Source organism: Mercenaria mercenaria, chromosome 8 (assembly GCF_021730395.1).
Source record: "Mercenaria mercenaria strain notata chromosome 8, MADL_Memer_1, whole genome shotgun sequence".
Lineage (NCBI taxonomy): Eukaryota > Metazoa > Mollusca > Bivalvia > Venerida > Veneridae > Mercenaria > Mercenaria mercenaria.
In genome coordinates, this window is record NC_069368.1 from 31527113 (window position 1) to 31540958 (window position 13846).

The window sequence follows — 13846 nt, forward strand, 5'->3', positions numbered from 1 at the left end:
GTGGCCTCTAGAGTGTACACAAGCTTTTCCTTTGATCTGGCCTACTGACCTAGCTTTTCACCCAACATGATCCAAATCAAACTTGGCCTAGAGATCATCAAGACAAACATTCTGACCAAATTTCATAAAGATTGGGTCACAACTGTGGCCTCTAGAGTGTTCACAAGCTTTTTCTTTGATTTGACCGGGTGACCTAGTTTTTGACCAGAAAAGACCCAGATTCGAACTTGACCTATCGATAATCAAGAAAAGCATCCTGACTAATTCTAATGAGTATCCAATTTGAATTGTAGTCTCTAGAGTGTTGACAAGCTTTTCCTTTGATCTGGCCTACTGACCTAGCTTTTATCCCATATGGCCCAGTTTAGAACTTGACCTAAAGATCATCAAGACAAACATTCTGACCAAGTTTCATTAAGATTGGGTCACAAATGTGGCCTCTAGAGTGTTCGCAAGCTTTTCCTTTGATCTGACCTACTGACCTAGTTTTTGACTTCAAATGACCCAGATTCAAACTTGACCTGGAGATCATAAAAAAAAAAACATTCTGACCAAGTTTCATAAAGATTGGGTCACAAATGTGGCCTCTGGAGTGTTGACAAGCTTTTCCTTTGATCTGGCCTACTGACCTAGTTTTTGACCCAACATGCCCCAGTTTCAATCTTGTCCTAGAGATCAAGACTAACATTCTGATAAAGTTTTATAAAGATTGGGTCACAAATGTGGCCACTAGAGTGTTCACAAGATTTTCCTTTGATCTGGCCTACTGACCTAGTCTCTGACCCACCATGACCCAGTTTCAAACTTGACCTAGAGGTCATCAAGACAAACATTCTGACCAAGTTTCATAAAGATTGGGTCAAAAATATGGCCTCTAGAGTGTTCACAAGCTTTTCCTTTGATCTGGCCTACTGACCTCGTTTTTGACCACACATGACCCAGTTTCAAATTTGATGTTGAGATCATCAAGACAAACATTCTGACCAAGCTTCATTAAGTTTAGGTCACAAATGTGGCCTCTAGAATGTTCAGAAGCTTTTCCTTTGATCTGGCCTACAGACCTAGTTTTTGACTTCATATGACCCAGATTCAAACCTGATCTAGAGATCATCAAGACAAATATTCTGACCAAGTTTCATAAAGATTGGGTCACAGATGTGGTCTCTAGAGTGTTCAGAAGCTTTCCCTTTGATCAGGTCTACTGACCTGCTTTCTGACTCCACATAACCCCATTTCGAATTTGACCTAGAGATCATCAAGACAAACATTCTGATCAAGTTTCATGAAGATAAGGTCACAAAGGTGGCCTCTAGAATGTTCACAAGCTTTTTGTTTGATCTGGCCTACTGACTTAGTTTTTGACCCCTCATGACCCAGTTTCAAACTTGATCCAGAGATCATCAAGACAAACATTCTGACCAAGTTTCACTAAAATTAGTTCACAAATGTGGCCTCTAGAGTGTTCACATGCTTTTCCTTTGATCTAGTCTACTGACCTAGTTTTTGACTCCATATGACCCAGTTTCGAACTTGGCCTAGAGACCATCAAGACAAACATTCTGATCAAGTTTCATAACGATTAGGTAAAAAATGTGGCCTCTAGAGTGTTCACAAGCTTTCCCTTTGATCTGACCTACTGACCTAGTTTTTGTCCCCACATGACCCAGTTTCGAACATGACCTACAGATCATCAGGACAAACATTCTGACCAAGTTTCATTAAGATTAGGTCACAAATGTGGCTTCTAGAGTGTTCACAAGCTTTTCCTTTGATCTGACCTACTGACCTAGTTTTTGACCCCACAGGACCAAGTTTCGAACTTGACTTAAAGATCATCAAGACCAAATTTCATAAAGATTGGGCCACAATTGTGGCCTCTTGAGTGTTCACAAGGCAACTCTTGACAGACGAAGGACGCCGGACAATGACCAGTCACAAAAGCTCACCTTGAGCACTTTGTGCTCTGATGAGTTAAAAATCAGTTTTAGCTAAAATGTGGATGCCAGTCCCTTCAAAGAGGACTATACATGTAAGGTAGAATTTGTCTATGGTAACCACATTTTTACAAATCAACCATGGACCTACAGCTATGAAGAATTGCAACGGTTTATATGGGACATGTTTATTTCACTTTTCAGTTCAGACATGGCTGTCCCAGGCAAAAAGTTGCCCAAAACATTTTCACCATCATCAACTATGGGGTCTGATGAAGACCACAAAGTGTATTGCCAGCCATGTGACCGTGACGGTCCTCGACTCCCTGCCCATGGCTATTGTGTTGACTGCAAGGAACACTTGTGCGACACTTGTTTGGCAGCTCACCAAAAACAAAACTCTTTCAAGGCTCATAGTCTTCAGATAAAACAGCTGCCACAGACCATTCTTCAGCCACAGTTCAATCCACGCCCCTCGACAACCTTACCAAACCTTGCCCCTTTAAACACATGAAGAAATGATAAAGATTCTACTGTCAGAACAACAAACACACTCTGCAGTGTATGTGTTACACTGAAAAACCAAGGTACATCTTGCAAGTCAACTACATCCCCCATATTCTGACCAGGCATAAAACAGCAAAAATGAAGATATCTTGAAAACTATGGCTACCAAATTCTAGCAATGTCGCTGAATCAGAACATTTGAAAAAATTAAACTCAAGCTCAAACAATTCTTTGACAGATGTATTAGCTGATATAAGGAAGTTTCGGAAAGAAATAAACCAAAGACTAGATGTACTGGAAAAACAGGCTGAAGATGCAGTAAAAGCTATCCAACAAGAAAATAACAAGAACCTGAAGACAGTAGAAACAACTTGCAATGATGTAGCAAAGTCTCTGAAGACATCATCTGACTCCATGAAACATCTCAACACAACTAAACAAGCAGACAAACTTTTCATGGAGCTGAAATTAGCTGTGCAAATGATCAAAGATTATGAGAAACATGTCCTCCAACAAGCAATATTTGATGTAAAAGTGTACAAATTCAAACCAAACAGAGCAATATCAAACCTCCTTGACAAGGAAGGGTCACTAGGTATATTCACAGAGAAATCATTAAAACAATCAAGTCCTCCTCTAGCTGTTGATATAAAATCCAGACTAACTTCACAACAGGGTAAAATCTGCGTAAAGACATCAAAAGATCAAGACAGATGCTATATAACAGGAACATTTGACTCTCCTTACTCCTGATCTACTTATCATCACTGATTATAATAACAAGGCTGTAAAACTGATGGATACCTGCAGTCAATATGTTACTGATCAATTACAACTAGATACTGGGCCAAGTAGAGTCACCTCAGTTACCAGTACAGAACTTGCTGTCATACTTCCTGACAAACAAAATATTCAGTTTGTATCAGTCTCCTCAAACAAACTCAAGAAGAAACAAACTCTGAAGGTTGATGGACAATGTTATGGTATAAGCTGCTGTCTGGGGAAACTTGTTGCATCATTTCATAATCCTGCAAAACTCCAAATTTTTGATATCAATGGTACTATACTGACAACAGTCAGAGAAGGATATATTTTCAGCAGGCCATTATTTGTTACTACTAACACTAATTCTATCTATGTATCTGACTGGAAAATGAAAACAATTACAAGGTTAAACTGGCAGGGTAAGGTGACTGGTAGTTATGGTGGTATAGCTGAGCCTCTTGGTATAACACTGTCAGATGATGGTACTATTTTTGTGTGTGACAGACCGAGAAATGTTATAGAAGAGATAGACGGTGACTGTTCTACCGGAAAGGTTGTGCTGAAGGTCCTCAATAAACCCTATACTGTCTGTTGGTGTGCTGAAACAAGTCGACTGGACTTCAGCTGTTATACTTTAAAAGACAAACATGACAACTTTCTCCAGGTCTTCAAGCTGTCATAACTAGAATGAAACTCATCACAGTTTAACCAGCCTATACTGTGAAATAATTAATAATCATAGAGAACATAATTTCAGCAGTCCAGAATATGTTACCACTAACACTAATTCTATCTATGTAACTGACTATGACATGCAAACAATGACAAAGTTAAACTGGCAGAGTGAGGTGACTGGTAGTTATGGTGGTATGACTGACCTTCGTGGTATAACACTGTCAGATGATGGCTCTGTTTTTGTGTGTGACTATGAGAGAAATGTTATAGAGGAGATAGCCGGTGACTGTTCAACAGGAAAAGTTGTGCTGAAGGTCCTCAATACTCCCTATGCTGTATGTTGGTGTGCTGAAACAAGTCAACTGTACTTCAGCTGTTATACTTTAAAAGACAAACATGACAACTTTCTCCAGGTCTTCAAGCTGTCATAACTAGAACAAAACTCATCAACAGTTTAACCAGTGTTTACTGTGAAATCATTTATAATCATAAAGGGCTTTTATATCTTGATTTTGTTGTTATGTCATTCCATGAAATTTAATCCCAACAAACAAAAAATAACCCTAATATTGTTTTATCTTGAGAGTGGCATGCCTTCAGATTAACATCAAAATTTCAAAATCTTTAAAACAGAAGGTATCAAAATTGATTAACTAATATTTTCTAAATAGATATTTAAATATGTATGACAAAAAATACAGCTAAATTCCTAAATGACTTAACCCTTACCCTGCTAAATTTCTAAAATGGACTGATCCATCATTCAATTTTGGCAATGGACATAATTACCTCAAACTGATAACAAGAGTTATGGAACCTATGTCACCCATGAGGAAGGAATGTGCGAAGTTTCATTCCATTGTGTTGACATGAGTTTGTTCAGAATCGTTTACAGAGGTGTCTAAACATGGTGTCTACATATGATGCCAGAGACAACACTAATTCTGGGGGTATTGCAATAGATCTTGGGGCTTTCAAACTGTTGTTTGTAAAAAATGAACATAGATCTACTTTTTTTTTCCAACAGAAAAATAGGGGAAAGATCTAACTATTCAAAATTTTAAAAAGATATCTGTTTGTTTTAGCATAAGATCCAAGTATCTTTTACCAAATGAACACAAGATGCAATATTTTCACCAGTGGAGTTGCGGTTGAGAATCTGATTTCTTACCCACAGGTTGCGGGTTCATAGCCAAAAGAATTCTTTCATGAGTACTGGTTAGAAAATCCAAGAAGCAGTTAATAGCCTATTTAACCTAAGTTGTAAGAACTTTCGTTACATTCCATTTTGAATAAATAAAGTCATATATTATGTTAAAGACCACCTGTGTGTCGAGATCACCTCCCTCTTAAGTCCTCTTGTTTCATTTCTGATCCTGATATCTGCAGTAAACTATAACCTGTAAAATAAGACCACCTCAAAGTAAAGACTAACTTAAGGTTTCTCGATTGGATCTTTTTATAGGTTTGTCAGTTAGTTTAAACTTTTGAAACAAATACTTACCACATAACAAGTAAAATGAGTTTCATGACGATATCATTGAGAATATCAAAGAAGTCAATCATAATTTGGCCACGGCTTCCCATCTTGCTGAGAAATATCGAGAAACCAACACAGAAACAAATCAGACCTGAAATCAAACATCAAAGGAACATTCAATGACAATATGGGATTAAATATCATTATGTTAATGTCTTTCAATTATTTTCTTTAAATTAATCTGGAAAAGAAGAATTTTAACTATGTTTAAGCTAAATGTTTACAGCTAACGTTAACATTAAACCTCACGTAATTAGACTATTCCTAAATTTAGCCACATTTTGCCACATGAACTTTGTGCAAATCATTCTGAAAATACTGGTATGATACAGCAGCTATTCTACAAGATGACAGGTGGACAATTTAGGCCTTCCCTGAATTAATGTGTTTTAACAACTTCATCTGCAAACTTATTCAGTCATTCTCTTTTCAGTATAGTTTTATAAACATACAACAATAATATCTTACACTGTAGAAACAAAGTGTGGTCTAAACTCACCTTAATACATCAAGTACTGTGCATACTACTACATTAATTTAATAATATATTTATAAATTAAACACATCGTCTTGGCTTTATATATCTCACAGTCAATTCATAACTAGATACTTGTTATTTCTCATATTCTTCATGCAAAGCATGTATAATAGTTATCATCACTGACCTTGGAGCTAGGGTTTTTGGTCTTGTGCATGACACGTCGTCTCAATATGGGGAACATTTGTGCCAAGGAATTTCAAAATCCCTTGATGAATGGCAGTTATGGACCAGACAACGAAATATACCCTGTTAACATTTGACATCTAAGTGTGACACTGAACTTGAAGCTAGGGGTCTAAGTCTTGCACCTGACATGTGGTCTCATTATGGGCAGCATTTATGCCAGTTATTTCAGAATCCCTTTATGGATGGCAGAGTTATGGACCAGAAATGAAATGTGACTGATGGACGAATTGACAGAAGGAAGGACAGAGGGACACAGCCTATATCTATATCCCCCTTTTTTTTTTCTTCGAAAAAGGCTAGGGACAATAAAAGTATAATATCCTGAGTAATTCAACCACTTCAGAGCATTAACTTCTGTACAAAAAAAGAAACACAGGGAGTAAGGAAATACAGTAAAACCGGCATTAAGAAGCCAGATAAGAGAGTGACTTATTGTGGCTGCTTAAGGCAGGTGGCTGCTTTACACAAGCTGAAATTAGAAAAACATGTCAATTTGGGAAGTTAGCTGAATGAAAGCTTAAGGCAGGTGACTGCTTTACACAAGCTGAAATTAGAAAAACATGTCAATTTGGGAAGTTAGCTGATTGAAAGCTTAAGGCAGGTGGCTGCTTTACACAAGCTGAAATTAGAAACAAAAGGGCCATGATGGCCCTATATATCGCTCACCAGAGTTGATCTGGCTTTCTGACCTAGTATTTGACCCCACATGACCAAGAGTTGAACTTGACCTAAAATCACCAAGACAAACATTCTGATTAAATTTAATAAAGATTTGGTTACAGCTGTGGCTTCTAGAGTGTTCACAAGATTTCCCTTGATTTGACAAGGTGACCTAGTTTTTGACCCCACATGACCCAGACTGGAACTTGACCTACAGATTATCAAAACAAACATTCTGACTAATTCTCATGAGTTTCAAACTTAAATTGTGGTCTCAAGAGTGTTGAAAATATTTTCCTTTGATCTGGCCTAGTGACCTAGTTTTTGACCCCACATGACCCAGATTCAAACTTGACCTTGAAATGATTAAGACAAACATTCTGACCCAGTTTCATAAAGACTGAGTTACAACTGTGGCCTCTGAAGTGTCCACAAGCTTTTCCTTTGATTTGAACAAGTCCTAGTTTTTGATCCCACATGACCCAGATTCAAACATGACCTAGAAATCATCAAGCCAAACTTTCTGACTAAGTTTCATAAATATTGGGACACAACTGTGGCCTCTAGAGTGTTCACAAGCTTTCCCTTTGATTTGAACAGGTGACCTAGCTTTTGATCCAACATGACCCAGTTTCAATCTTGACCTAGCGATCATCAATACTAACATTCTGACCAAGTTTCATAAAGATTGGGTCAAAAATGTGGTCTCTAGAGTGCTCACAAGCTTTTCCTTTGATCTGAACTACTGACCTAGTTTTTGACCCCACAAGTACCAGTTTTAAACTTGACCTAGAGATCATCAAGACTAACATTCTGACCAAGTTTTATAAAGATTGGGTCCGAAATGTGGTCTCTAGAGTGTTCACAAGCTTTTCCTTTGATCTGACCTACTGACCTAGTTTTTGTCCCCACATGACCCAATTTCGAACTTGACCTAGAGATTATCAAGACTAACATTCTGACCAAGTTTCATAAAGATTGGGTCAAAAATGTGGTCTCTAGTCTAGAGTGTTCACAAGCCTTTCCTTTGATCTGACCTACTGACCTAGTTTTTGACCCCACAAGACCCAGTTTCGAACCTGACCTACAGATCATCAAGACTAACATTCTGACCAAGTTTCATAAAGACTGGATCACAAATGTGGCCTCTAGAGTGTTCACAAGACAAATGTTGACGCACGACGCATGACGGACGATGGACGCCTACGGATGCCGGACAATGACTGGTCACAATAGCTCACCTTGAGCACTTTGTGCTCTGGTGAGCTAAAAACATGTCACTTTGGGAAGTTAGCTGACTGAATGCTTAAGGCAGGTGGCTGCTTCTTACAAGTGGTCACTTAGGCGGGTTCAACTGTAAACTGAAAATAAATCTTTTTGTAACATTCTATATTTCATAGCATGCATCTTATTTTTGAAATACACATACTTTCACATACTCAAGATCATCTTCTCTTTCCAGTATTTCATTGCTTAGAAACAAATGCATCCACTTTAAGCAATGCTTTACAATTCCCTTCGGTTATCTTTAATATGAATTTACAACTGAATAACAAGTTTTAGAGTCTGAGAGACACTTCCCGAAATAAAATGACAATCACTTTGCCTAAATATTTCACTTTTCCAGTTAATCTGAATAACTGGCTTTGACAGGGACTGGCACTTTAGTCTTTAGTTCGTTTTAACTGCAATTTGTATGAGAATGAAAGTCTCTAGAACAGGATAGGGTTTTGTAATAGATAGATGTTTTAATAAAGTGAGTACCGTGAAACCTCTTAACAATACCCACTAACAGTAATTTCCTAAAATTGTAATATGGGGATTTTTAATTTCCATGGACACACGCAAGTGCATCCATACTTCTAGCTAAAGTAAATTAGTTTGAACAATTGATTTCTTAACCCTTAGCCTGCTGGCGGCAGATGATTCTGCCTTTGCGACCAGTGCAGACCAAGATCAGCCTGCACATCCGTGCAGTCTGATCATGATCTGCACTGTTCGCTATTCAGTCAGTAAATTTTCAGTGAAAACCCCTTTGAATAATAAGTGGTACTGTCCAAATTGAAAGATGGACCAGTCCATTATAGAAATATAGCAGGGTAAAGGTTCCTTTACTGCTGATGCTATTATTCTCTGATGATAATATAGATGTCTTGTCAACAAATCATGGATTCAGTTGCTTTTTTATAACCCACCGAACCACTTTATCTTTCACTGAATGAACGTTATTTTGACTGTCATTTTGCAGACCACTCTAGAGATGTGAGCTCTTTAGTACATATAGCTGTAACCAGTAGGCGTATTTTTAACCTTATTATAACATAAATATGTCGTATATATTATAAACAATTGACTGTTACAACATTTTTCATTCTAACTGCAACAGTCACAAACCAATATTTTTAACAAAATTGCACAACTATTTATGCGTAACTATGTTGAGGCATAGCGAGGCAGCTGCCTCATTGACTTTTCTTTTCTTCAATACATTTAATAAACATGTCTACAAAAATCACAACTTCTGATTTTGCTGCAAATGAATGAGGCAAACAGATTTGTTATGAAGACCTGACCGGATTTGTCTCCTTTTCCCTTTCAAAAATGTTATCATCAAAGTGTACAATAAGATCTATCAGATCAATTTCTAATATCTTTATATGGAATTAAGTCAATGCTTGTAAACCGTTTATTCAAACTTTCTTTGCAGCTGTACTTTTGTAATACATATACAGTTGAATATTGTTACCTCGGTATTGGTTAGATTGATACTCCAGTTTGCACTACGTGTTTTGGTGGGTCCTAGCTTTTCTCTACATATTTTAACAGTATTATTTATCATTACCTCGGTATTATTAGCACAATATCTTGTTTAGGTTGATGGAATTAAAATTAAGATCGTATTTACTACACAGATACAAAACTAGTCCTAAACAGACGATATCATTATGTCGAACTTCGGATATGTCGATGCAATTTTTGCAGTCCCTTGATAAGGCCAGAGTTTTTTTATTTTTCGTTTTACGGGAGCGCCGGTCCTAAATATTGCAAAAGTGGAATAAAATTAAAATTCATTTTCCCGAGTTTTATTTTATTTTTTCCGCCGGTCGGCTGTTTACAGCCCCAAAGAAAATAAAATTAGTGTATTCACCTGGACGTAATTTCACAGGAAGGGAGTTCAACGCGTGCAAAATATCGTGTTTTGCCGCACATTTATCGGCATTAACAGGGTGTAAAATTCCACTCGCCTGCTCGCATTGGCGAGTTAAGTCTGAGTAGGACGAGTGGACCTCGCTGTGTACTCGGACGATCGGGCGAGTGGTTTTTTTACGTCCTTACTTTACCAAAATTCAGAAATTACATCTACAAAACGTCAACAAACTTTGAGATGGTTCAGTCGCTACCCGGATTGACTGGAATTTACCCGCGAATCGTAAAGATATCAAAACGTCATGCCGGTAATTTTCCATTCCACAAGCACGTGTAACTTTAGTATCGTAACATCTAATTTACATCGACACGTACACAAAAACCGTGCGTAGTGCATTCATTATTTAATATTTTCGCTTCAAGCTTTCAACACCCCTTGAAAAATAATACTTTTTGATTTCTATAATGATTTTAATAAGATATCGACAGAAATGTAGGCAAAATTCTATAAAAACGGTCGAATTTTCATATAATCATTTGTAAAAATTCAAACAGCGCGATCTTAGTTACTTATTTCTTTCTAAAAGTAAATAAATGATGAATTCTATGGGCTTAAAATTCAGACTTTTGACCAGAAAGTACAAAAAACAGAATAAAAAAATCTTAAATAATGAAAAAGCGGCTGCGATTACAATACATGGAGTAAGACGATTTTTGGCAAACAGATTTCTGTTAGTGCGGCAGAATAGGTTACGTGACCTCGTGAACGTAAGTAGAAATGCGATTTTAAAATAAAGCAATGTGATGTCACTGCGGGTTTTAATAAGTTATAAATGAATCTTTGTACATGTATTTTTTGACCAACAATTTAAAAGTTTTTCTTGTCAAACAATAATGTAAATTCCTCGAGGGCAAATAGGTCACAGAGGTAGGATATCCACTATAGTAACTATCGTTTGAGACATTTACCTTTTATACGGGATATAGCACATTCGCTTTTGATAACAAATTAAAGAAGAAATTTTTTATTTATTTCTATTCCTCAGCAATTTTAAGAACCGATGTGGTACGATCAGACAGTGATACATGCACATGGCGCGAAAACATGACGTAATGCCATGACAATCTCGAGCAAAAATACCGCTTTGATCTCCGCTTCAGATGTCAAGATACTGACACACTTCTTTTAGCTCTTAGAGGGGTGTAAATTGATCATGAAAACAAGGTCAACATTACTTAGTTTATCACTGAATAATTACCGATAATCTTTAACGTTTTTTTTTCTCTCTCTTTCTACACGGGTGGATGGACGATGATTGTGTCCAAAATTTTTTAGACACTTTTCAAAATATATATTTTTCGGGAAATAATACTATTGTACATAATACTCATTTCATAAAAGTGACAGTATTAAAAGTATTAAATTGTCTAAAGATTGTCTTACTCACATTTTGTTTTCAATAGATTCAACTTACAAGTTTGCCATAGAAAGGTAATACAATATCAAAGGTGCTTTGACATTAAATTTTATTCAAAACATTAATTAGTTGTTTGCAGAACAAATAAATGTTGTAACAGCAGATTTTGTTTACATTTTTATTTCAATGGTGACCCCTCACACTTTACACAGGCTTGGGACTGTCTGGCATAAAGCAGCTGGTAGTGTTTGGGAAAATCTCAGACAGATGGTTCATTTCTTTTGTAACTTCAATAGAATTCATAAGTGTATAAAGAATAATAAAGAATACTTTTTATTGGAGACAATATTTTGACAAAAAGTGATGCAACTTCAGTACTTGAACTTAGTGTAGTATAAAAAGGTGCAAATTACAGAAGCAACTTCAGTACTTGAACTAAGTGTATTATAAAAAGGTGCAAATGAGTTAAATGAGGTAAATTTTCAGATTACTTTTTGCTAGATTATCTTTCGTTTTTCATCACTGAAAAAAAATCTGCCCTCTGCACTATGACTGTTATTCAAAGTTATTAAATACTTTATTTTGCTGATAAAATCAGTATATTATGAGCTGGCATAAACTGTAAAGTTAGCTCGTTAAAGATGATATTGGTGAAAGATACAATAAGTAAATATTATGTATAAAAAGCAGAGGTTACACAGCAGAAGATGCAAGCAAACCAAACCATCAAAACTACTATACTACTAAGCCACCCTATACCAGACGTGTTTAGTCTCTACTTGCTGTCACTGAAATTTACTGTGGCTGTTGTAACAGATAAAATAATTTTTGTCTTCCACTTAAATTAAGTAAAACAAGCTTTCTGAATTTTAAAGACTTGCCAGTGTGAGTTACAGTGCCTGAAGCAGTTTATTCACAAGTATGCATGAAACTTTTATTCAACGTTCATCCTGTATAAATGGCTTTTATAGTCTTAAAACATAACAATACATCACAATATTAAATACTGGACACAAACACAAGTAAACAAAACTTGAAACGAAAGTTCATCAAAATAAAAAAAATCTTATAAAATTCTATTTTATTTTTATTTTTTTCCGAGATGCTGACTTTCAAGCTTTTTATTTTTATTTTTATTCCCTCCTCCCCCTGCTCATTTTTCAAAAATCTCCCGTAAAACAAAAGATAAAAAAACTCTGGCCTAATTTAGGTAACGGTATCTGTCTGTATATCTTTGCCTAATTTAGGATGTCTGTGTACTAAAAATTCATTGTTAATATATCCAAATAACAAATGCATAAATCGTACATATTTTCAAAGAAAATTATATCTGGTCTTGATTTTCGTTAACTGACTTGGTGTACAGACTAAGTGAGTTTGTTTATTGTGTATTTGCAGAGTCAGTAACAACTCGACCCCCAAGATTGTCACTCAGTTGTTTTTCTTCAAGCGGTACTCATATAATCTCTTAAGTGTGCGCTTTAAACATAAAGCACATAATGTTGTGTTTACAATATTCTGTCTTAAATGGCTTAAAATATACAATTTGTCTAGTAGAATTTCATGATTTCTCGCGGACGATTCCTGAGTCCCCTCTCTGTTCATCAATTACAGTAGATAGTATGGTGAACTTCTTAACCCGACTTGCTTAAATCTATGGTCAAAAATTTCTTAAAATGAACTCTTTGCCTTGTAGAAGTTCAATGTTTCTTGGGAAAGACCCCCACCTCCACTTGTACTCCCAATTATTCAGGCAAGTGGTTTGTTCATTTCAACCTGAATTGCTCAGATATTTTGTCAGAAATCAGCTAAATGCACCCTTTTGTTTCGTATGATTTTAAAATTTCGTGGAAAGGACCCTGAACCTCCATCTTCACTTGTATTCCAATTATGCAAGGAGGGTAGTGTGTACAATTCAACATGAATTGCCAAGTATTTGTTAGAAATGGTTTAAAATGTTCCATTTTGTCTTGTAAAATTTCAAAATTTCTCCACTTGTACTCAAATTATACAAGCAAGTTTGGTATATATCAAAAAGAACTGCTCAGAAATTTGTCAGAAATGGTGTTTAGGGCACCTTTTTGTTGTGCATAATTCAAAAATTTCATTGGGAGACCCCTGAACTGGTTTAACTTAACACGAACATTTATCATCTCCATAAGTTCAACTTGCCACGAATATTTAATCCGTCTCTATATTGGTTTAACTTACTAAGAACATTTATCCCATCTCCGTATCAGTTCAACTTACCAAGAACATTTATCCCATCTCCATATCAGTTCAAGAACATATATCCCTTCTCCGTATCAGTTCAACTTACAAAGAACATTTATCCCTTCTCCGTATCAGTTCAACTTACCAAGAACATTTATCCCTTCTCCGTATCAGTTCAACTTACCAAGAACATATATCCCTTCTCCGTATCAGTTCAACTTACAAAGAACATTTATCCCTTCTCCGTATCAGTTCAACT

General features: G+C 36.2%; 1 protein-coding gene across 2 annotated transcripts in view; it reads right to left on the minus strand.

The window, feature by feature from the left end:
• The window catches only part of LOC123566653 (excitatory amino acid transporter-like), a 69058-nt gene that overhangs the window by 17149 nt on the left and 38063 nt on the right, over nt 1–13846 (minus strand). For both annotated transcript variants that reach the window (XM_045360942.2, XM_045360941.2), the window contains exon 6: nt 5386–5512. In XM_045360942.2, the coding sequence (XP_045216877.2) occupies nt 5386–5512 (127 nt within the window). The remainder of the gene's footprint in view (nt 1–5385; nt 5513–13846) is intronic.